The 24787-nt window shown below is 42.0% G+C and overlaps 1 protein-coding gene, 1 long non-coding RNA gene and 1 pseudogene across 2 annotated transcripts; 2 read left to right on the forward strand and 1 right to left on the reverse strand.

The window, feature by feature from the left end:
• Positions 1-699: 699 nt before the first annotated feature.
• LOC123932990 (olfactory receptor 7D4-like) lies at positions 700-1635 on the reverse strand. Its single transcript, XM_045991811.1, has one exon. It carries the CDS (start codon positions 1633-1635, stop codon positions 700-702), a length of 936 nt encoding a protein of 311 aa, XP_045847767.1.
• An 8308-nt stretch (positions 1636-9943) lies between these two features.
• On the forward strand, positions 9944-11028 carry LOC123933277. The gene is made up of 3 exons (XR_006816535.1): positions 9944-10055; positions 10239-10307; positions 10459-11028. It is a non-coding gene; the product is annotated as an uncharacterized LOC123933277 (long non-coding RNA).
• Positions 11029-17201: 6173 nt separating this feature from the next.
• On the forward strand, positions 17202-24577 carry LOC123932837 (annotated as a pseudogene).
• The last annotated feature ends 210 nt before the right edge of the window (positions 24578-24787 follow it).

Genomic DNA, 24787 nt, shown 5'->3' on the forward strand with positions numbered 1-24787 from the left:
TGTGCTCTCACACTCTCTCCAAATGAGTAAAATCTTAAAAAAAAAAAAAAACCTGAACAAACAAGGTTTCAAATCAACATTCCCACTGTTGAAGTTGAAAATGAGACCAGTGTTTTCAGGAACACTATGGTAGCAAACTTAGGAGTGTGAGCTCAGAGTCAGGTTTCCACACCCCGATCCCAATCTTTTTTAAAAAGAGAGAAAATATCTTAAGGAAATGTCAAGATACATAAATTTACAGGTGTAGAGCAATAAGTACAGTCTCGATATGGCAAGCACTTTGGTTATGACTACTGTATGATTTCCAGTCCATTTCTTCCAGGTTAAAACAAACATACAACCAAGTTAAGGTGAAGGATATCAGCATTCCAGAGGACAATTTGGGGAGTAAACCATGCTAGCACTTGATATAAGTACTTCACATGTAATACCGAAAATCTCAGGAATGGCTGTGCAAAAGCTGACCAAAGAATATTTATAGACTCCAAATAGGGAAGAAAAAGGAGAAAAAATTATTGAGGAGGTTGTTAAGGAGAAACTCACACAAAAACAAAACCTAACAAAAGCAAACTTGTGAGTACTTTAGGAGTAGAAGAAGTGAAGCCTGTCTTTTAGGAGAGGAAAGAAACCCAGATTTACGTGCACAATATTTGCCTTTGGAGCCCACAATGTCCCCTTGGTTCTGAGACCAGCGGTTCATCACGGACAAAGGGCTCCTTGATTGTGGAGTCTTCCTAGGACCCCCTTCACGTCCTTATTCCTCAGGCTGTAGATGAAGGGATTCAGCATGGGGGTGACCACAGTGTACATCACTGAGCCAATTGAGCTCTGTGAAGAATGAGTTGCAGAGGAACTGAAATAGAGCCCCAGGCTTGTCCCATAGTACAAGGAGACCACAGAGAGGTGAGACCCACAGGTTGAAAATGCTTTATATTTTCCTGCTGCAGAGGATACTCTCATTAAAGAGGAGACAATCAGAGAGTATGAAAAGAGGATCCCAATAAGAGGAAACATACCCAGTATGGCAGTGGACACATATAAAAAGATGTTATTGATGAGGGTGTCAGAGCAAGCCACCTTGAGACTCTGAACCACTTCACAGAAGAAATGTGGAATTTCTGTGCCTGGGCAGAAGGTCAGCTGCCTCATCAGTAGGACCTGAATCAGGGAGACCCAGAAAATGATGACCCAACACACCAGAACCAGCAGGCCGCAGAGTCGGGGGTTCATGATGACTGTGTAGTGCAGGGGGTGGCAGATAGCCACAAACCGGTCGTAGGCCATCACAGTCAGGAGGAAACCATCCATTCCAGCAAAAATCATAAAAAAATACACCTGAATGAGGCATCCAGTGTAGGAGATGTCTTTGCTTTGTGCCTCGATGTTTACCAGCATCTTTGGGACGGTAGTGGAGATGAAACAGATGTCAACAGAAGACAGGTTGGAGAGGAAGAAGTACATGGGTGTGTGGAGATGGGAGTCAGAGAGGACAGCCAGAATGATGAGCATGTTTCCCAGCACAGTGACCAGGTACATGAACAGAAACAAGCCAAAGAGGAGGGGCTGCAGCTCTAGGTCATCTGAGAGGCCCTGGAGGAAGAATTCGGATCCTCTGGTATGGTTTCCTGCTTCCATGTAGCCGATGTGCCTGTTAGAGCAGGAGTTGAAAGCAATATTCAGTGAATAGCCAACCAGCACAGCAGTCAGTCATCATATTTCTAATACCACCATTAGGTGGACATCCTTCACCCTCCATTAGTCCTTCCAAAGGCAATGATTCATTCACTCACCCAAATGGTAGCTCATTTTCAATCTAAATGTACTTAGGTATCCGTTCAAAAATTTAGACATCTCTATTTTTTTAATTTAAATATTTTTAAATTTAAATTTTTTTAAATTTCCTACTCACTGGTCTAATTCTATTTGAGGCCATGGACATAAGCCAATTTCTTCTGTGATATGATCATTCAAAAGAAGTGAAGACAACAAATGTCTTCTTTGATAATCTCCATTATTCAGATATCTCTATACTAGTTATACAATGTGGATTCTCAACTCAAATAGCCTTACTTTGATGAGGTGGTGTTGCCTATCAATGCGACAGTTAACTATCTGTTATTATTATATGTCTTATTATTTTTCATTCTAAATATGCAGTTACTGCTATTAACTTCTTTGTGAGGATTCAGAATGCTCTTGTACACAGTAGGATGGCAATAAATGATGGCTGTTTTTGTCAATCCCTTTGGTAGACAAATATCCCCAGATTCAGTATAGAGCTGTGATTCCAAATATGGGATCTTGGGTCAGTCTTTCTAGAACAGAAATTTGGTCTACCAATGTACTCTCTGTGTGTGACCCGGAGAAAGTTAATCTCATAGCTGCAGATAGTGTACCTCTACAATAGGAGTGGTAAGTATTCCCTACACTGTAAGCCTGGTTAGTGAATTAAATGAGATGATGCATGTTATGTTTCTACTGTAGTTCTTGTGACATTCTGTGGACACTTGGAAAATGTGAGCTTCTGCCCTTACCGTCACAATAAATCTGTCTTGTATAGCTATCACTTATCAATATTAAACTGAGACATCCATCAAAGATGGAATTCTGATCATTATAAACACAATAGGTCTGGTAACTCTTGTGACCACCTTCAAGCACTTCTCATTCATGAATACCCTATACCTCCCTCTTTCAGACACTACTTGCCAGGTGGATTTCTCTAAGAACAGAGAAGAGCAGGTGGACTACATAGATAAGAGGGTGAAACAGAAGCACACAACCACTAAAGTAAAATACAAAGTTTGGGAGTGTGTGCTCCTGTGTGCCCACTCCAGAGCAGGTGTCTGTTGTATTAAAAATCAGCACTTCCGGGGACGCCTGGGTGGCTCAGTGGTTTAAGCCTCTGCCTTCAGCTCAGGTCATGCTCTCAGGGTCCTGGGATCGAGCCCCGCATCGGGCTCTCTGCTCAGCAGGGAGCCTGCTTCCCCCTCTCTCTCTGCCTGCCTCTCTGCCTACTTGTGATCTCTCTCTCTGTCAAATAAATAAATAAATTCTTAAAAAAAAAATCAGCACTTCCGTTGCTGATTTTGACATGTCTGGTAGATTTGATTTAAAATATTCAAAAACTTCTATAAAGGAAATCATCCTTAAAAAATTAAAAGGCAAATTTTACATGAAAATAAATGTTTACATTATTCATGACAAAAAGGAGGTCCTTGTTATTCCTAATGTCTAGAGATTGCAATTAATTAAAGAGAAAAAATTACTGAAAACCAATTTAGTCTGAGGAGGTACATGGAAAAGTCTTTTCTGAAATAGGTACACTTGAGCTGCAAGAGGAAGGATGGGTAATGGTTAATCAAGGGAAATAAGAGCACGTACTTCAGGTCCTGAGAACAGAATTTGCACTTTCTCCATGGTTGGGTCAGCTCAATAATGGAAGGGATTTGAGAGGCCAGTGAGACGGAGAGCAGACAGTGAAGTTCAGGAGGGACAGAGTATGTGAGGAGCACACAGGGAGCTTCCTGTACTATTCCTTAATGTGCCTCTCACATTGGTGATTTTATCTTTATTTGTGGGCCAGAGGTTGTGACTTTTTTTGTTCTCCGTTGTCTTTTTAAAGATTTACATGGTGCCTGCACATACTAGGTGTTCCACACATGACATGTTAGGTGTATAATAAAGATTGAGACCAAAAGCTTCCACCATAACATAAGAAAGGAATCTTCAAGCTCATCATATGACTAAATGTAGACAAAAACAACAACAACAACAACTTGGAATAGTAAAGTTAAATACAATGCAGTCATGCCTATTTAAGAAGAGTAGTATATCCTAAACAAGCAAAACAAGTATTTTAGGAATGGAAAGTTCATTAATGCTACGATGTTTGCTAAATGTCTGCATCACAAAGATAGAGAAATGAAGAGGAACATAGCCATAATCACAATGGAAAAAATATTTGAGAAAATGTAATAGTCGTTCCTGTGCTTAGTTGCCTGGAAAGAGTCTCTTACTACAGGAAGGAACTTTGGTCAGTTTCTTAACACAGTAAAGAATAGCTGTTTAAAACTGCAGCCAAGGGGCACCTGGCTGGCTCAGTCAGTAGACCATGCAACTCTTGATCTCTGGGTTGTGAGTTTGAGTCCTATGCTCAGCACAGAGGTCACGTTAAAAAAAAAAAAAGAAGAACTGCAGCCAACAGGGTATTCTACATTAATACACTAAGTTATTTCTCTTAAATTTTTGAGCAGGTCAAGACAATCTGCTCCAACTCAATCACTCCATATTCTCGTGAATATTTATAGAGATTAGTGAGATAGGAAATTGATATTAGCCTGAATACCAAATGTCAGAAATGATTGCATTATTTGTAGATATATTGTGGACACTAAAGGAAAACAATGACAATACAGAACTATTAAGTGTGACCAAACACTTAAGACAAATCTGCCAGCAGCAACAGTAAATATAATTTTAAAAAATCTAATCACTTGAGGAATAAAGAGGACAACATATCATGCATAACACACACTGAGTGAATAGTTAATAATAAGTGATGGGACCGGAAACAGAACAGGAACTAGAATTCATGGGACAGGAAACGGAACAGGAACTAGAATTCATGGGAAATAATAAAGATGAGACGCACTGGAAAATAACTTACTGAAGAGTGTCTAGATTCTGAAAGAGAAGGAAACAGAACAAGAGCTGGGGAAGGCTGGTTTAAGTAGCAAGTAAAGCACCTTCGTACTACAGGGACTTCAGCTTTGTAGACTGACTAAATATGGCACTGTACCTAACTCATTACTCTAGAGATAAACTCAGTGCCCAATTTCTCACCCTTTTCCCCCCTACTCCTCCAGCCCTGACTGGGAAGCAATGATCCTACCCTCTCTGATGATTATCATGGAAACTTTCTCTTCTCATCAGTCTGTCCCAGGAGACCCCATTTGGGTTTTCCCCTAAGCTGCCCTCAGAGAATTACAGGAAAGGGAGAACGGACATATTATTATCATAGTGGCTGAATTCTCAAAGGTCCTCATTGAATAAATTGTTCTTCTGACTTTCCTCACTGCAAACAATTCAGCTACCCTGGGATACAAAGATGAAAGAATGGCAAATTTTCAGTCATGTCTGGGTAGGCAACAGTGGGCAAAGATGAAGGTATATTCTCAAAAAAATTTCTTTTTTCTTTGGTTTGACTTAAAGTGAGAAAATATCCTCTAAGAAACATTTAATTTCTACAAGAACCAAAACCAGGAATCAACTTTGTGGAATACCCATTTCTTGAAGAATCTTTGGAGATTTCAAAGATCACTTAGTCCACAGTGTCATGGAGGCAAAGAGGTCCTTTCTGAAGAAAAGCAGAGTGGTTAATAGTTTTGGTTCTGTTGAAAGGACTAACCAAATGAGGACTGAAAATATCCCTTGACATTTGCTGGTGAGATGGAGGCCTTTGTTGATATTAGAGAGGGCTCCATTTTTTACCTCTAACATAAGGGAGAGGGACATAAACAATCCAGGTAGAGTGGGTTGATGAGTGAGTATTGAGGAAACAGAAAATGCCAATATAAACCACCTCTAAAGTTTGTCACGGAATGTGAGGATAGAGGTAAAACTATGCAGATGAAAAATGGGGAGTATGGTTAGTTTTTAAAAATTTGTTTAATGGGAAATATGCAACAGGCTTAATTCCCAAAAGTATGATGACATTTAGAGCAGACATTTGTATACAGTAGATATTCTTGCTACACAATTCACAGGATGCATATACACTCTAAGTCGGTGACAATCATAATGTTCCCTAACTCAAATATATGGGATATGTGGGTCCAGAAATTAAGACTTGTTAGAAGCAGCCCTGTCTAGAGGCGCCTGGGTGGCTCAGTGGGTTAAAGCCTCTGCCTTCAGCTCAGGTCATGATCCCAGGGTACTGGGATCAAGCCCCACGTTGGGCTCTCTGCTCAGCAGGGAGCCTGCTTCCCTTCCTCTCTCTCTGCCTGCCTCTCTGCCGGCTTGTATCTCTGTCTGTCAAATAAATAATAAAATCTTTAAAAAAAAGAAGAAGAAGAAGAAGCAGCAGCCCTGTCTAATGTCATGCCCAGTGAGCCAATTGGGCAGTATTTGCTTCAGGTCTCTTCAAGTCTGGCCTCAGCAGCCTTAGAGCTCTTGACACCTCCAAGGTTAGCACTTCCAGAAAGGTGGCCAAGGTCCTATTGAAGTTTTCCAGCTGTGTGGAATTTGAGGTCCGCCAAGCCAGAAGGAGGAGACACCATTTTGGCAGGGTTAATTGACCGTCGTCATGAATGTTATGGTGTGAGCATGGCAGTGGGCATGCACTGGTATCCACCTGTGACCAGTCAGTGGATGGGAGCAGCCCAGCAGGATTCTCACAGCAAAGACAGTGGTGGATACAGATGACTGTCAGGCAGGTATGCTCCCGCAGCAGGAGATCTGAGTGGGTGAGTGAGTCAGCTTCCTTTAGCTGCTGGCAATTCGCCAAGAGGGTTAAAGCCTGTAGGCTGTCAGATGGCTCTTTTCCCTGAACCTGGAGAATTAAGCCCTTAATTTTGAAGGGAGAAATGGGTGACCCAACACAGGGTTTACTACAGTCCAACCCATTAGCAATTGGTACAGTGTCCGTATAAGTTTATTTGTGATATAGAAGAGTCAGTAGTTGGGAAGAGCTGTCCTTAGGAAGTGGGAGCCAACAGTGAGAACCAAAGGACTGTAGGATCACTGACAATATTGACTACAGCCTTAAACCTCCTTTTTGCTCGTGTTCCAATGATGACCTCTCTTGGGGCTACCTGTTTTGGGCCCCTTGTAGTCTAATATAGCCAAGGCCAGGATGGGGGTAGGCTTGCTTTGGTCCTCTATAAATTTGTTCAAGATAACATAGTTTCTCCCCTTCGTGGCACACAGAATGCACCACAAAATCTAATTAAATGTTAGCTGTCAGTTGTGTGCATGTGAAACCTTTGATTTCCCTACAGTTCCCCCTGGAAAAAAAGCAGGGGCATCCTCTCGATCTATAAAATTTGTGGAGTAAGTTCTGGACTTTGCAAAGAATAGCTGTGCAGCACCTGGATTGTCATCCAGCTAATGCCCCCCTGTAAGATGCCCTGAGTAAAATCCCTATATAAATTGTATAGAGTCGGGCACCTGGGTGGCTCAGTTAGTTAAGCATCTGTCTTTGGCTCAGGTTATGATCCTCCGGTACTGGGATCAAGTCGTGCATCAGGTCCCTGCTTAGTGGGGAACCTGCTTCTGACTCTGCCTGCTGCTGCCTGTGCTTGTGCTGTGACAAATAAAAATATTTTTTAACAAAACAAACAAACATGAATCTCAGGCTCATGAGTTCAAGCTCCACCTTGGGCATAGAGCATACATTTAAAAAAAGGCAACAACTACACTCCTAATACCCACAAAGTGGAAACAACCCAAATATTAATCAACTGATAAATAAAATGTAATATACTCATACAATGGAATATTATTCACCAAGAAAAAACATGATGAGGGTGCATGGATGGCTCAGTTGGGTTAAGCTGCTAACTCCTGATTTTGGCTCAGGTCATGATCTTAGAGTCCTGGGATTAAGCTGAGCCAGGCTCTGTGCTCAGGGAGTCTGCTTGAGATTCTCTCTCCCCCTTGCCCTCTGCCACTCCCCCACTCAAGTGTGCTCTCCCCCCCCCCTCTCTCTCTCACACACACACAAATAAAATCTTTTTTAAAATGATATATACTACAAAGCATATGAACCTTGAAAAGCATACTAAGTGAAAAAAATCATTGACAAAAAAATTGTATGGTTTCATTTCCATGAAATGACTATACAAGCTGACAGAGAAGGAAAATAGATTTGGGGGTGCTTAGATGTTGATGGAGGAAGAAAATAAAGGTTGGACAGCCACGGGTGCTTGCAGAGTGATGCAAAGGTTCTTTTTTTGTTTTGTTTTGTTTTTTGGGTTTTTTTTTGTTTTTGTTTTTGTTTTTTTGATGCAAAGGTTCTAACATGTAACGCTTGCACCCCTCTATGACATACTAAAAAACATGGATCAGTATGGTTTTAAAAGAATAAATCATATGGTATCTGAATTATATTTCAGTAATAGCTGTTGCAAAACACATACAAAAGGGAAAATCAATAATAGCTGCATAAGTAAATTCATAAAAAATTTTGTCTCTGAAGAACCTTGAGCAGAAAGATGTAATAACCATTAGCTGCTATATTTTTACCACTCAATGCTAAAACATAGTATAAAATTATTTTTAAAAGAGAGGGTATGATATGGTATGATAGGGTATGATATGACCCTAAGTCTAGAAACTGATACAGGTGCATATAGAGCAATTCACTGTTTAATGAAAGTGGAATTTCAAATCAGGATGTCAAGGATAGCTTATCAGATCATTCTACAGAAGACAATGTTTCTGGAGAAAAGGCAAAAATGGATCCACTCTCCCACATCACATGATAAATTGCATTCTTGGAGGATAAGCATTATAATGTCATTAAAACATACATTAAGAAAGAAAACAGAAAACATGTATGTAATCTATAATTTGAAGAGAATTTTTCAAGGCAATGTAAAAACAGATTTTTTTTTCAAACGATTCCTTTTCTACATGAAAATGAAGTATTTTATAGAGAAACAGATGAAACATGAACATAGCAAAACAGTTATGAATTCAAGGGGTGAGTAAGACACATTTGATAACGCACATAAACCAGTATCAGTAATGTGCTAATAAACCAGGATCTAAAAGGACCTTTATGAATTCCACCATGACCACCTACTGAAATCTACATCACCCAACAGTGGTAGGAACTTTAGAACCATTGCTGAATAACTGAAAATGCCTGTTATAGGTGCTGTTCCACAACTTAGAAGGGGAAGCCCTGGACTGTATGAAACATTTGAAAAATAAAAAAATTGAAGCCAATGCAAGTGTATATAAAGGAATTTACTACATAACAAGAGTGGAATTCAGATCAGTATGTCACGGATAGCTTATCAATAGGTACTACTAGAGTATGGTTTATTTATGAAGGAAAAGGAAAAATGAGGGGACCTGAGTGGTTCAGTGGGTTAATCCTTTGCCTTCAGCTCAGGTCATGATCTCAGGGTCCTGGGATCGAGCCCCACATCGGGCTCTCTGCTGGGCAGGGAGCCTGCTCCTCCCTCTCTCTCTGCCACCTCTCTGTCTACTTGTGATCTCTCTCTCTCTCTCTCTCTCTCTCTCTGTCAAACAAATAAAATCTTTTTAAAAAAGAAAGAAAGAAAAAGAAAAGGGGAAAACGGAGCGACTATTCCACACCGCTATCCCACAAAACTACATTCTTAAAATGTCACTAAAAACAATGCATTTAGGAGAAAATTAGGAAATCTGTTGGAATCTAGAGTTTGAAAAGAATTTTTAGGGTAAGGCGGGAATCCTCAAAATTATTTGTTAAGAAAGCATCCTCTGTGGGGCGCCTGGGTGGCTCAGTGGGTTAAAGCCTGTGCCTTCAGCTCAGGTCATGATCCTAGGGTCCTGGGATCGAGCCCCGCATTGGGATCTCTGCTCAGAAGGGAGCCTGCTTCCTCCTCTCTCCCTCTCTGCGTACTTGTGATCTCTGTCTGTCAAATAAAATCTTTTAAAAAAGAAAAAAAGAAGCAAGCAAGCATCCTCTCCTCGTTCCAACCTTGCCCTCCTGACTTACAAACACAGCACAGGCCTGGCTCGAGCCCCACCTAGTCTCTCGGGTCTGTCCCTGCCCTCTGCCCCCAGGAGGGCCCAACTCCAGGACCCTCAGCACCCACTGGATGGGAAACTGCGGGTTCCCAGCAAGAAGCGGTCCAACCGACCCAGGTCCTAGTTGGAGCCCCGCCCCTGAGAGGAGAGGCAGGAAGCGGAAGTGGCGTCATTGGCGCGCGGTGGTATTGGCCAGGTTGCTCGGCGTCTCCCCGGGCAGCTTACGTTTGTCGTCGTGGGGCTGGGCCTGTGTTCCGCGAGGCTGTGTGGAAAGGAGGCGCGAGTGTGAGGAGGGAGTTAAAACACAGGTGCGACCCAGTCTCCAAGCGGCGTCTTTAGTGGGGCGGGGTCCTTGAGCTCGTGCCCTTCGCGGTCGCTGGTGCCCGCACTGGCCGGGCGGGGAGGTGCGGTAAGGGCGCGCCTGCGGAGTGTTTTCGACCACGGTGCCTCCGGGTTCAGATCCTCAAGTAACCATTACGACACTTTTCCAGGAGGAAGCGAATTTCCCCCGAGCCAGGCAGGTTGTTCGCACCCGGCGCCCTGGGCTCCTGGACCTTCTGGTGAGCACTGGGGGAGCCTTGGTTCAACGGGCCTTTCCTCTACTCACAGGCAAGAGAAGGTTTCTTGCTAGCGCTTGGCCTTGGGATTGCCTGTTTTCTTTTTCTTTTCTCTTTATTTTTTTCTTTTAGATTTTATGTATTTCTTTGACAGAGAAAGAGCACAAGGAGGGGGAGCGGCAGGCAGAGGGGAAGCAGGCGCCCCGCTGAGCTGGGAGCCCAAGATCCCAGGACTCTGGGAACATGACCTGAGCAGAAGGCAGATGTTTAAGGACTGAGCCACTCAGGCGCCCCCTGTTTTTCTTTTTGAACGTTACCTATAGGTAGAAAGAAAAGACTTCAAGGGTGTGTATGTATCTTTATATAAGGACGGACACGTATGGGCCACAAGTCATTCTTCTCAATGAAAGCAAGAATACTCGCTGCCTCATGCTCTGAATGTCCTGGTTCCGTGCATCCCCCACAAGCCATCAGAAGAAGGGCCTCCAGGAGAAAAAGGTGGAGGCCTTATGGCACTAGTTCCAGAATAACTGACTTTACCTTTAACGGGATGTTTGGACTAAGTGTGGTTTATCCCCTCAAATTTTCTTCTGTGGAATTTGAAACTTGGAACAAAATTTGACCATCCAGTACAATGAATGTTCATTATAGTAGTTTCACCCATTTTTAACATTTTGCATGCATGCTCTCTGGGGATAACTGAATCCATTTTATGGTGAACTCCGAGCATAAGTTGAAAATAAAATGCATACATTAAACTTGACCTTTATTTTATTTTTTATTATTAACATATAATGTATTATTTGTTTCAGGGGTACATGTATGTGATTCATCAGTCTTTTTTTAAAGATTTTATTTATTTATTAGAGAGTGAGAGGACATGAGAGGAGCGAAGGTTAGAGGGAGGAGCAGATGCCCCACGAAGCTGGGAAGCCTGTGTGGGACTCTATCCCCGGACTCTGGGATCATGACCTGAGCCAAAAGCAGTGGCTTAACCAACTGAGCCACCCAGGAACCACCCCCTGTTTTAAGATATGATTCATCAGTCTTAACACAATACACAGTGCTCATCACAATACATACCCCCCCAGTGTCCATCACCCAGCCACCCCATCCCTCCCATCCCCCTCCCCACTCTTTTATGGTTTGTCTCCCTTCTTATTTCATTTTTTGCTCTCTTCCCCTATGATCCTCTGCCTTGTTTCTCAAATTCCACATATCAGTGAGATCATATGATAATTATCTTTCTCTAATTAACTTATTTCCCTCAGCATAATGCCCGCTAGTTCCATCCATGTCATTGCAAATGGCATGATTTTGTTTTTTTTAAGGCTGCATAATATTCTGCTGTATATATATATATATATATATATATATATATATATATATATATATACCATATCTTCATCCATTTTTTTAACATCTTAATTTTATTTTTTTAGCATTCCAAGATTCATTGTTTATGCACCACACCCCCTAACTACACTTTATTTTTTTTAGTTTTTTTTTTTGTTTATTTCTTTTCAGTGTAACAGTATTCATTGTTTTTGCACAACACCCAGTGCTCCATGCAATACGTGCCCTCCCTATTACCCACCACCTGGTTCCCCCAACCTCCCACCCACCGCCCCTTCAAAACCCTCTGGCTGTTTTTCAGAGTCCATAGTCTCTCATGGTTCATCTCCCCTTCCAGTTTCCCTCAACTCCCTCTCCTCTCCATCTCCCCATGTCCACCGTGTTCTTTGTTATGCTCCACAAATAAGTGAGACCATATGATACTTGACTCTCTCTGCTTGACTTATTTCACTCAGCATAATCTCTTCCAGTCCCATCCATGTTGCTACAAAAGTTGGGTATTCATCCTTTCTGATGGAGGCATAATACTCCATTGTGTATATGGACCACATCTTCTTTTCCATTCGACCGTTAAAGGGCATCTTGGTTCTTTCTACAGTTTGGCGACCATGGCCGTTGCTGCTATAAACATTGGGGTACGATGGCCCTTCTTTTCACTACATCTGTATCTTTGGGGTAAATACCCAGTAGTGCAATTGCAGGGTCATAGGGAAGCTCTATTTTTTTTTAAGATTTTATTTATTTATTTGACAGAGAGAGAGAGATCACAAGTAGGCAGGGAGAGAGAGAGGAGGAAACAGGCTCCCTGCCGAGCAGAGAGCCCGTTGCGGGGCTTGATCCCAAGACCCTGAGATCATGACCTGAGCCGAAGGCAGCGGCCCAATCCACTGAGCCACCCAGGCGCCCCGGGAAGCTCTATTTTTAATTTCTTGAGGAATCTCCACACTGTTCTCCAAAGTGGCTGCACCAACTTGCATTCCCACCAACAGCGGAAGAGGGTTCCCCTTTCTCCACATCCTCTCCAACACATCTTGTTTCCTGTCTTGCTAGTTTTGGCCATTCTAACCGGTATAAGTTTCTTTTTTAAAATCTTTTGTATCTATAGGAGATGATGGATGTTAACTAAACTTACTGTGGAATTAATTTCACTATATATGTAGGTCAAATCATACTGCTGTATAGCTTAAACTTATACATTGCTGTATGTCAATTATATCTCAATCAAATTTGAAAAAATAAAACATACACCTTTAAGTGCAAAAAAAAAAATCCAAACTTGCATCAACAGAAAAAAGGTAGAATAAATTTGGTACATTTATTTCATGGAACACAGCACTACAAAGAAAAGCAATGGTTTATATGAGTGTATTAGTTTTTCTATTCTTGCCACAAATTTAGTGGCTTAAAACAATACTCACTTATTACTTCACAGTATCTGTAGGGCGGAAGTGTTGGCATGGCTTAGCCTTTTCTCTGTTCAGGGTTTCACAAGGCACACACCAGGGTATGGGCCAAGCTGCATTCTTATCTGGAGGCTCAAATAGTAAATGACGTGCTTCCACTTTCCCTCCAGTTGTTGGCAGAATTAATTTATTGTGGCTGCAGAATTCTTGATGGACTTCTAAATCAAAGCCAGGAACAGAGAGAGGAAGGGAGAGTTAGAGAAAGGCTTTGAATCTCTGATCTCTAGTTCCTTTTTGAAGGAGCCCACTTGATGAGGTCAGACTATCTCCAAGATACACTCCCTTTTGATTAGCCTACATGCAACTGATTATGGACTTCATGTGTGCAAATGTCTTTATATATTTTGTCTACTAGTACAAGAGTGATAGCTCCTCACATCTCCCATTCTCTTGATTAGAAGGAAGTTGTATATCCCACCCACACACCATTGAAGGAGATTAAACAAAGGCATATACGAGGGTAGGTGTCATAAGGACCATCTCAAAATTCTGCCTACTACGCAAGTACATGCAATGACATGGATGAATTTCATAAACACATGCTGTAAAAGAAACCAGACAGAAAAGAATGCACACTATATTGGTTCAGGTGAAAGAAAAATATAAAACCAGGCAAAATTAGTACTGGTTTTGGAAAACATGAAATAAGCATAATTTATCTACACTGCCCCCCCTGAATGAAGGTATAAAGCTTGGACACAATGCCTGGAGCAGCTATTTGAGGAATCAAAAAAATAAATATTTGCAGGTAGACTGATGAAAAAGACCAGATTTCAGTGCATCACTAAATGGGCAGCAAATGGGTGGCTCAGTGGGTTGGGCCGCTGCCTTCGGCTCGGGTCGTGGTCTCGGGGTCCTGGGGTCGAGTCCCGCATCGGGCTCTCCGCTTGGCGGAGAGCCTGCTTCCCTCTCTCTCTCTCTGCCTGCCTCTCTGTCTACTTGTGATCTCTCTCTGTCAAATAAATAAATTAAATCTTTAAAAAAAATCATGTTCAGTTAGCCAACATACAGTACATCATTAGTTTTTGATGTAGTGTTCAACAATTCATTAATTGCATATAACACCCAGTGCTCATCACAACACATGCCCTCTTTAATGCCCATAACCCACCTACCCCATCCCCTCACATGCCCTCCCTACTTCCGTAATCCTGTTTTTTTCCTGGAGTCCAGAGTCTCTCATGGTTTGTCTCCCTCTCTGATTTCTTCCCATTCAGTTTTCCCTCCCACCCCCTATGGTCCTCTGTGCTATTCTTTATGTTCCACATATGAGTAAAACCATATGATAATTGTCTTTCTCTGCTTGAGCAAATTTATTCTGTTATGATTTATTTGAGAGGGGCCCCTAGGTGGTTCAGTGGGTTAAGCCTCTGGTTATGATTCCAGGGTCCTGGGATTGAGGCCCACATCAGGTTCTCTGTTCAATCGGGAGCCTGCTTCCCCCTCTCTCTCTGCCTGCCTCTCTGCCTACTTGCGATCTCTGTCAAATAAATAAAAATCTTTGAAGAAAAAAAAGATTTATTTGAGAGAGAGCATGAACAGACAGAAGAGAGAGAAGCAGGTTCCTTCATGAGCAGGGAGCCCAGTGCAGGGCTTGATCCTAGGATTTGGATCATGACCTGAGCCCAAGGCAGACAGTTAACAGAATGAGCCACCAGGTGAGCAGGCAGCAAATTTACCAGGTTATCCCCCTCTGGGATAAACTGTACCAGACTCAATGCAGTTGAAAATCCAATGTAGGTATCAGCAACAACAGAGATTATTCCAAAAGGTGCCCTTTGGTCTTGGCACAAGCAGTAGGTAGGCAGCCTCTCAGTGCTCAGTGAGAGAGATAAATACCAGTTTTTTGCTTTCCACATATATTTATCTCCAATCTTTAAGAGATCTTCTGGTAGCAGTGAGATACATCATTGGCCTCAAGAACTGGAATGTAAAATAGATGACCCTCTAAGTAGACTGGCTTCTAGGTAGAGACACAAATAAAACTGCACACATTGTAAAATTCACATTGAAACCACAACCCACAGAATGCTCAGTGAAACTGGTGAGCTGAACCCAAGTTGGCCAGTTGCCTGGTAAAAGAAAAATACCTGTATTCTCTACAGGATTTTAAGACCCAGAGTGTGTCATAACATCGTATTTTAAATGTCCAGAATATAATCCCAAGCTAGACATTACATGAGAAACATGGCTTCAGGGGCGGTGTGACAATACTGTGGTATAAGTACATGACAGTAAGGTTTTGTTTTTGTTTTAAAGATTTATTATTTGAAAGCGAGAGAGAGCAGGGGAAGGAGCAGAGGGACAGAGAATCCCAAGCAGACTCCACTCTCCAAAGTGGGGCTCATTCTCACCACCCTGAGATCATGACCTGAACCTAAACCAAGAATCAGATTCTTAAACGACGGAGCCACCCACGTGCTCCCATGAGAGTACATTTTTTAAATTGTAAGTGCTTGAGATTGTGAAAATTAGTAACGGGAAATGTCACTAAAAAGGAGTCAGGAGGCTTCAGCCGGGAGAGTTCTCACACCCTACTGAGACAGAGAACTTGAGAACAAGCCCCTAGATACCCTGGGCACTTCCTGCTGGCTGTTATCCCTTTTCTTGCTGAGCCAAGCAGAGACCAAGAAGCAAGCCCAGACTGATTCAGCCTAGTCCAAGACAGACACCAAATTTGACCTCTCACAGACTTCTTCCCTTATTATAATGCTAAAAATCACACCCAGAGATGGAGTCTTAATATGTAAAAGAAACATGCCATGTATGAAGAAGCATTTTCTGTCAACTGTGCCTGTGTATCCAATTCCCTGTATTTCCCCACCCCTACAAGCTTAGACATCTCTCCTCTCCCACCTCGAGTCCTTTAAAACTTTATTGGGCCATTATTCAGAGAGTCAGTTGGACACTCTAGCCATGACTCGGTCTCCCTTGAGCTCCAGCCATTACCCCAATAAAGCTATGCCTGTTTGTACACTTTGGGTCCCGCCTTGTTTCTACCATTGCTGAGTCCAAGGACCTGAGTCCAGTAATAATACCACTCATGGTCAGTTGCAGACCCAACAGGATACTATTGCACATGGATGCTATTCTTCTACTTCAGCAGAAGAAACGCTTTCCTTATCCCCCAAAAAACAGCTCCCCCAATGAAAAGCCACCACACTTCAAATTCCCAGCTTACAACAGGGATTTGGGGGTCATAATAACCTTTAAAACTTCACTATTTTCTCCTTTTAAAAAGTGCCTCTCCTTTATTCCCCAGACTTGCCTTCAGTTTTGCTGCAGATTGTTTGTCCTGGATGGCAGTTCTCTTTTACTCTAAAATAAACTCATCTTTGAATGGTCAAATAATAGACAGTGTCTATTTTTAAAGTTAACAACATTGAGTTTTTGATTGCTGAGGCATCTAATTCAAAGACATCCACGTTGGGGCACCTGGGTGGCTCAGTTGGTTAGGCATCTGACTCTTGATTTGGGGTCAGGTCATGATCCTCAGGGTTGTGAAACTGAGGTTGTGCACTGGGTGTGGAGCCAGCTTAAGATTCTCTCTCTCTCCCTTTCCCTCTGTCCCTCCCTCCACCTCCATGCTCTCTCACTCACTCTCTCTCTCTCTCAAAAAAAAAAAATCCATCTTGAGTAAACATATTGCCAGCTGCACAACTAAAGAGCCAAGCTATCTCACCTATGAAGTTCCCCTTTCAGAAAGCCCTGGGTGATCGAGATACTGACGACTTGAGTGACTCTCTTATTATGTTTTAAATTCACCGATCAAGAGTGAATCCAAGGGGGTGGCAGGGGTAGTCAATCCATGACCTAGACACCCCACTCCTGACACCAGTACAGACAGAGTCCCAGGGGTATGCACACATGCTCATCCTCTCCCTCCCCCTCTTCCCTTGACCCACCTTGCTATGTATCCCTGGGCATGCCTGTACCCTCCAGGACCTTGTTTTTGTTTTTGTTTTTGTTTTTGTTTTTTGAAAGTTCCCTGATGGTTGTTGCTGAAGTACACCTTGCAATCATAATAAGAACCACAAGGGCTGGTCCAACTACAACATTGAATCCAGCTGGGGGGATGATGCAGGGCTCCCAACAAGTGATACAGGCCCAAGTGAGTGCCCCTAGGCATTTCTAGCTGAGAGCATCGTCATCAATAGGCTGAGACTGACACAGCAATGCACTCGCTCAAGAACACTAGAAGACTGAACGGCACTTACTAAGATTAAATAAGTCATACGCAATGACATTTTAAGAGAACATGTATTTGTATGCGAACATTCTAAATAAGATATGAGCAAAACTAATCTATCTGGGACACAAACGAATAATGCTCTATAACCAGGTTCATTCCAGGATTGCAGAGTGGGTTATATTCAGATACTGTCTCAACACATTTGATTAATAGAGTGGAAAGGAAACTGAATTATTGCAAGGGAAGATGAAAAAAAATCACCTGATAAAACTTAGCACTCATTTCTCATTTTAGGGACATTTGGGTGGCTCAGTCAATTGAGCATCTTCCTTCAGCTTGGGTCATGATCCCAGGGTGCTGGGATCGAGCCCATATCAGGCTCATGGGGGAGTCTGCTTCTCCTTCTGCCTACTGTTTCTCCTGCTTGTGTGCTCTCTGACAAATAAATAAGTAAATAGGGATAGAGCCCTATATCGGACTCTTTGCTCAGTGGGGAGCCTATGTCCCCCTCTCTCTGTCTCTACCTGCCTCTTTGCCTACTTGTGCTCTCTGTCAAGTAAATAAAGTCTTTAATAAATAAATAAATAAAATAAAATAAAATACCAGTATCTAGGGCACCTGGGTGGCTCAGTCAGTTCAGAGTCTGTCTTCCACTCAGCTCATGATCCCAGGACACTGGGACTGAGCCCCATATGGGGCTCCCTGCTCAGTATGAAGCCTACTTCTCCCTCTCTCTCTGCCCCTCTCCCTGGTTGTGTTCCCTTTCTGTCTCTCTCTGTCAAATAAATAAATAAAATCTTTAAAATATCAGAATACAGGATACATTCAGAAAATTTTAAAAGGCAATTCTTTAGGTCCAAGTTATGTTTTCCTAGAATAACAAGGTTTGCTGTAACATTGGAAATTCAATGAATTCACCACATTTTTTAAAGAGTACTTTTATTCATTTAGTCAAATATTCAGTTTTAAGGACTTGAATTAGATCATGGGAGAAATTCACCATTTCAGAGCAATCAGAGAAAAGCACATAATAAACTGAGAGGTCACTCATGAGAAAGCCTCCCTAAACTATGAAAGGTAGGAAAAAACTTTAACCTTATCAAATTTACAACACCAGTAAAGCAAATGGTAAAGATGCAGTGTGTAGCGCATTGATATTAACAAGAGGTATGCTTGGGCGCCTGGGTGGCTCAGTGGGTTACGCCGCTGCCTTCGGCTCAGGTCATGATCTCAGGGTCCTGGGATCGAGTCCCGCATCGGGCTCTCTGCTCAGCGGCAAGCCTGCTTTCCTCTCTCTCTGCCTGCCTCTCTGTCTACTTGTGCTCTCTCTCTGTCAAATAAATAAATAAAGAATCTTTAAAAAAAAAAAAACAAAAAACAAGAGGTATGCTTATTTTACAGCTGCTAGTCATTATTTTACTAGAGATTTTATTTATTCAGGAAAGCAAGAAAAGGATACAACTGTTCTAAAGACTGAAACAAAAATAAAACTGTTATTATTTTAAATATGATTGCCTATGTGAGAACCCCAAAAGAGTACATAAATATAAGAATTTTAGATAAAATTTAGCAAGCCTGCTAGATAAATTTCGATATATGAAAACCACCTGCATTTTGTATAGTGACAATCAGGAAATTTAAATCAAAATATATAAGATATATGTGTAATAAAATTATAATAAGAAAATTGTAAGTGCTTAAGAATGAATCTAATATCCTCCAGAGCTTTTGTGGGGAGAAAAGTGTAAAATATTGAACCTCTTTGAAGAAGACTTAAATAAACAGGGAGAATCATCTTGGTCTTGGATTGGAAAATCCAATACAAAAAACACCGCAGTTCTAAAAATGATTGATTCAGCAAATGTGTAATCAAAAGTAGACCAAGTAATTTTGGAGAACCAAAAATAAAAAAAAATCATGATACAAAAATATAAATGGATCTCCCACAACTTACTGAGTATAAAAAGAAAAATGGGAACAGCACAACGCAAGGAACAGATCTTTGCATCTCCCAATTAAACTGGCCATCTGGGACCCATCCGGTACGTATAAGTTTTAGTGAATGCCTTCTCCGAGAGCACAAAATTATGTATTTTAAGAAATGAAATGTGTGCCTTGGTTACTATTAGTAATGTCAATAACTTCAAAGGGAAAAAGGAGTGTCCTGACAAAACCATGTATTGGGGCCTCAGTATATATATCAGAAATATGTAATTTGGGTGCTGTGAGGCAAGAGATTCCCAGAGCTGTTGACACTGAAGGGGATAATTTTTAGATGATGGCCCAGCAGTCCATAATAACCATGAAGATGGGGGCATTCATTGGCCAGGGCAGCCAGAGCCAAAATGACTGACTGCCTGAAATTTGGCCAAGCGTAACGTTTCCTGGGGTCCTATTTTGATTAGCAACATTTCACTGTGCTCCATCACATAGGATGGTTAGCTGTGCAATTCACTGAGTCCTTGAACACCCACTGCTGTTTACTCAGTTAATCCCAGAGGGTCCCCCAGGTAGCCAAGGGATAGATGGATGGATGGTTGGATTTATTTACCTATTATGTACTTATTTTCAGCCTTAAGAGAAGGCAAAATTGGGGGCACCCTGGGTGGCTCAGTTGGTTAAGCAGCCAACTCTTGATTTCGGCTCAGGTCATGATCTTGGGGTCACGAGATTTAGCTGCACATCTGCTCCTGCTGGGCATAGAGCCTGCTGAAGATTCTCCCTCTCCCACTGCCCCTCCCCTGACTCAGGAGCACAATCGGACTCTTTCAAAAAAGAAAAACAAAGTCAAAAGTCAAAAAAAAGTCACAAAAGTCAAAACTGTGTTATTTAACTTTGACCCAATGGAGATGATCACCGCTTTACTAATGGAGTTTATATAATAAGTTTTAATCCTTGGTGACCCTGTTTTAACTTACATTGGGCCATATTAATTGTTTTAACAAAGGATTCATAGGGGCTTATTTTATCAAGAAAACTTGTGCCAACAAATTACCTTCACTTAAATTTATAATTGTTGTCATAGATATATACTCAAGATGATATATCTTAGGGTAACAGGTATACTAGGATTATGGGAATTCATTATTTTTAAAAGATTTTATTTGACAGGGAGAGCAAGAGAACACAAGCAGGGAGAGCAGCAGAGGGAGAGGGAGAAGCAGGCTCGCCACTGAGCAGGGAACCCAATGCAGGGCTGAATCCCAGGACCCTGGGATCATGACCTGAGCCAAAGGCAGATGCTTAAGTGACTGAGCTACCCAGGCATCCCAGGACTATAGGAAATTTAGGTAAGCCTACAGTTAAAGAAAGGCATACATATTTATTCTCTATTTTATTTTTAATTACTTTTTTAAAAGATTTTATTTATTTGCGAGAGAATGAGAGAGACAGAGCGTGAGGGGGGGAGGGTCAGAGGGAGAAGCAGACTCCCCACCGAGCAGGGAGCCCAATGCAGGACTTGATTCCAGGACTCCAGGATCATGACCTGAGCCAAAGGCAGTCGCCAACCAACTGAGCCACCCAGGCGCCCTTAATTACTTTTTTTTTTTTTTTAAGTAGGCGCAGTGCAGGGCTTGAACTCACAACCCTGAGATCAAGTGTCATATGCTCAAACCAACAGAACCACCCAGGCACCCCTATTTTTAATTATTTTTAAAAATTATAGTGGATATCATGTTTAAATATGGTGCGATCCCCAGGTATAACTATATTTGAGACACAGTATGAAGTCTGCGAAGCTTTTTCAATGAGTACATTTTAGCAAATGTTAATGCAGAAGTTATGTTGAAGAGGCACAAAAGCCAATCAATGCCCCTTTTACCTTTTTCTTCCATAACTTTTTTTAGTATATAAATGTTATCACATAGTTGTTATGCATATGATTATTACATGTTTAGTTATCTAAGTTTTTAGGATATGAAATTTTAACATACAAATTTTGGAATTCTAATTGGATCTAATTATGGGAATTAAATTATATAATTTCAATTCTATATTTAAAAATTATGTATACATGTTTTTTATTTAGCTATCTTTTATTTTCTCTCCCGGCATCCACAGCTTTCTTGTTTTAAAATTAGCAAATAGGGGCGCCTGAGTGGCTCAGTGGGTTAAAGCCTCTGCCTTCAGCTCAGGTCCTGATCCCGGGATCCTGGGATCGAGCCCCACATTGGGCTCTCTGCTTGGTGGGGAGCCTGCTTCCTCCTCTCTCTCTGCCTGCCTCTCTGCCTACTTGTGATCTCTGTCTTTCAAATAAATAAACAAAATCTTTTAAAAAAATAAATTAAAAAAAATAAGATCAGCAAATAATGTAACAATAGCACTATGGTATCTATACCTGGCATTTGCTGGGTGACTAAAATTTAAAGTTCTCTTTTTGGGGGCTGGGAGTACTTCCCAAAAAAAGCTGCAGTCCTTACTTTTTTTAAAATTTACTTAGTCTCCTGTCTGACCTCGATTGTTTCCCTAAAAAAAAAAAAAAAAAGATGAAGAAGTATTTACCTGATAAGCTCCTGGTAGTCCCAAGTAGCCCCTCCTATGAGCATCCACTTCTCTTTCTAGGATATCCCTATCAAATTTAGAGGGGCTGTGGTTTAAATCCAAGAGTAATATAATGGCAGAATCCTGATTTTGCGATAATTTGATTTTTAGGAGGATGCTTTTAACATGCTGATAGGCAGCGGCATTCGAGAATGCCCAAATACACTGACCAGGAAACCAACAACTTCATATGAGCTGAGAAACCTCCTCAAAAGTCTTAGGGAAGCAAAAACAAAATATTCCTTCCTTCTGTTCTTTCTCGTTACACACTGAGCAACTAGTTTCCATGGATGGGATCTTCTTTAACTCACTAGGTCAGAGAACAAAGAACAAAGCAAGTATCAACATAGGGATTTCCCCTTAAAGCAGTATTTAAATTTTTGGAAGCAAGGATTATTCATAGGATGGACCCCCTCCACCTAACTACTGAAGAATGAGAGGGGCCTGTCCAAATTTCAAATCAAACGGATGAGTGTTTCCGAAGGGTCACAATTCCCAAGAACATTCAATGACAGCTTTTAATGGCCTGTCCGTGGAACACAATTCACCCTAGACTTATTGGTCCATCAAAGTAGATTTCTCACAAAGAAGGAACAGCACCTGGGACTCAATGTGTGGCTCCTAAGCCCTCCATGGTGGCCCTTGGTGTGCTCTAATGGTGTTGGCAGGCCAGTCTATCAGTCTCAGCACCCTCGCAGTAGTCTTGAGGATAACCATCCTGTGCTTCCCACTTTTCAGAAAGGCTTCACCGTGCCCCTTTTAGTATATGCCAATTATCCCTAGATGCTTCCATGACTTCTCATCCAGTAGGACACTTCATTAATAAACTGTTGATTGGGGACCTCTCATACAGCCAATCATAGTAACTATATACAACAAGAATCTGGGGTCAATCTCTTGCCACAATTTAGATTGGAAAACCACAGACCATGCAGACACTGCACAAGGCAGTTATGGTTAAAGTTCAAGCGCACCACTGCTGGGTTTTACCCCAAAGATACAGATGGAGTGACAAGAAGGGCATCCGTACCCCAATGTTCATAGCAGCAATGGCCACGGTCGCCAAACTGTGGAAAGAACCAAGATGCCCTTCAACGGACGAATGGATAAGGAAGATGTGGTCCATATACACGATGGAGTATTATGCCTCCATCAGAAAGGATGAATACCCAACTTTTGTAGCAACATGGATGGGACTGGAAGAGATTATGCTGAGCGAAATAAGTCAAGCAGAGAAAGTCAATTATCATATGGTTTCACTTATTTGTGGAGCATAACAAAGAACATGGAGGACATGAGGAGATGGAGAGGAGAAGGGAGTTGAGGGAAATTGGAAGGGGAGATGAACCATGAGAGACTATGGACTCTGAAAAACAACCAGAGGGTTTTGAAGGGGGGGGATGGGAGGTTGAGGAACCTATTACCCAACCTATTACCAACCAGATTGGGTAATAGGGAGGGCACGTACTGCATGGAGCACTGGGTGTGGTGCAAAAACAATGAACACTGTTACGCTGAAAAAAAAAAAAAAGTTCAAGTGCACCAGTAGCCAGTAGTACCCTCAGGCAGAACCTGCTCTTTGGCATAGATAGTAAGCCAAGAGCAGTCCAGAGGCATCCCCCCCACCAGAGTCACCTGTGCCAACGGATTTGTGCTGGGGTCCCAAATTATAAAGGTAACCAGATGATAACACCAATAGGTTAATGCCACTGAAAGTTTATTACTTAAGTTCCAAGAGAAGGGGGCACACCAGGTAATGCGGGATCAATAAGGAAGCACCAGGTCAGTCAGGAGACAGAAAACAGGAATGAGGGAAAAGCACAGGTCAGAGCTGTGTTGGGGCTTCTTCAGGAAAGGCAAAACAGAGCAAGGTAAAGCTAAATATTGTGTAGTTTGAATAATTCCAGTGGGCTCAGGATCACAGTTGTCTGCTACCTAGCCCTAGGTTGATTTAGGGCAGGAGAAATACTGGATTGTGTGAGAGTTAAGATAAAGGAGGTGGTCGGACTATGGGCCCTGGAGTGACTGGTTTGCATATGAATCATATGTAAGCTTCCAAAGAAGTTACTTACTGTCTTTAAAAGTTAGCTAGTCCGGCCTTTGTCTGGAGGCAGCCATCCCCTGAAAGGCAAGCCAAGAGGGGCACGTACCAGTACATCCAGGCGCTATGGAGGAGGAAGCAGTCCAATGTAATCATGCGCCTTCTTCTCCGGGTGAGCTGCTGGCAGTACCCCAGCTCTGTGCACTTCACAGGGCCCTCCACCCAACCCGGCCCCATAAAGCACGCAGACTGGGGTACAAGGCCGAGCAAGTTTGTCATATATTGGCTTCACGTGTGTGGTGTAGTGGCTACAGATACCCAGTTCCTAAGGGTGCCGCCTACGGCAAGTCTGTCCATCATGGCGTTAACCAGCTAAAGCTTACCCAACGTCTTCAGTCTGCTGCAGAGGAACAAGCTGGATGCCACTGGGGCTCTGAGAGTCTTGAATTCTTATTGGGTTGGTGAAGACTGCACATACAAATTCTTTGAGGTTATCCTCATTGATCCATTCCATAAAGCTATCAGAAGAAATCCTGAGACCTAGTGGATCACTAAACCAGTCCACAAGCACAAGGAAGTGGGAAAGCTGAAGGGTTACAAGTTCCACCACATTATTAGTGGTTCTCACCAGGCAGCACAGAGAGGGCACAATATTATCCAGCCCCACTGTTACTGCTAATATAGTAATGTCTGTAAAATTCTTACCTATTAAACAATTTAGGTCAAAAACTAAAACCTAGGTTTCATTTATTAGGTCAAATTTAGGTCAAAAAACAACCACCTAGTGCTGGGAGGGGCAGTGTCTCCAGGCAGCAAGAACCCAAAGACGTTAAAGCAATATAATACACAAAAAATCAAAAGCATGATTAGTACAGTGGTCAAGCTCATG

This window comes from Meles meles, chromosome 20 (genome assembly GCF_922984935.1).
Source record: "Meles meles chromosome 20, mMelMel3.1 paternal haplotype, whole genome shotgun sequence".
Lineage (NCBI taxonomy): Eukaryota > Metazoa > Chordata > Mammalia > Carnivora > Mustelidae > Meles > Meles meles.

Bases quoted from the DNA above. Each gene is read 5' to 3' on its own strand.
- LOC123932990 (XM_045991811.1), bottom strand. From the start codon at position 1,635: ATGGAAGCAGGAAACCATACCAGAGGATCCGAATTCTTCCTCCAGGGC.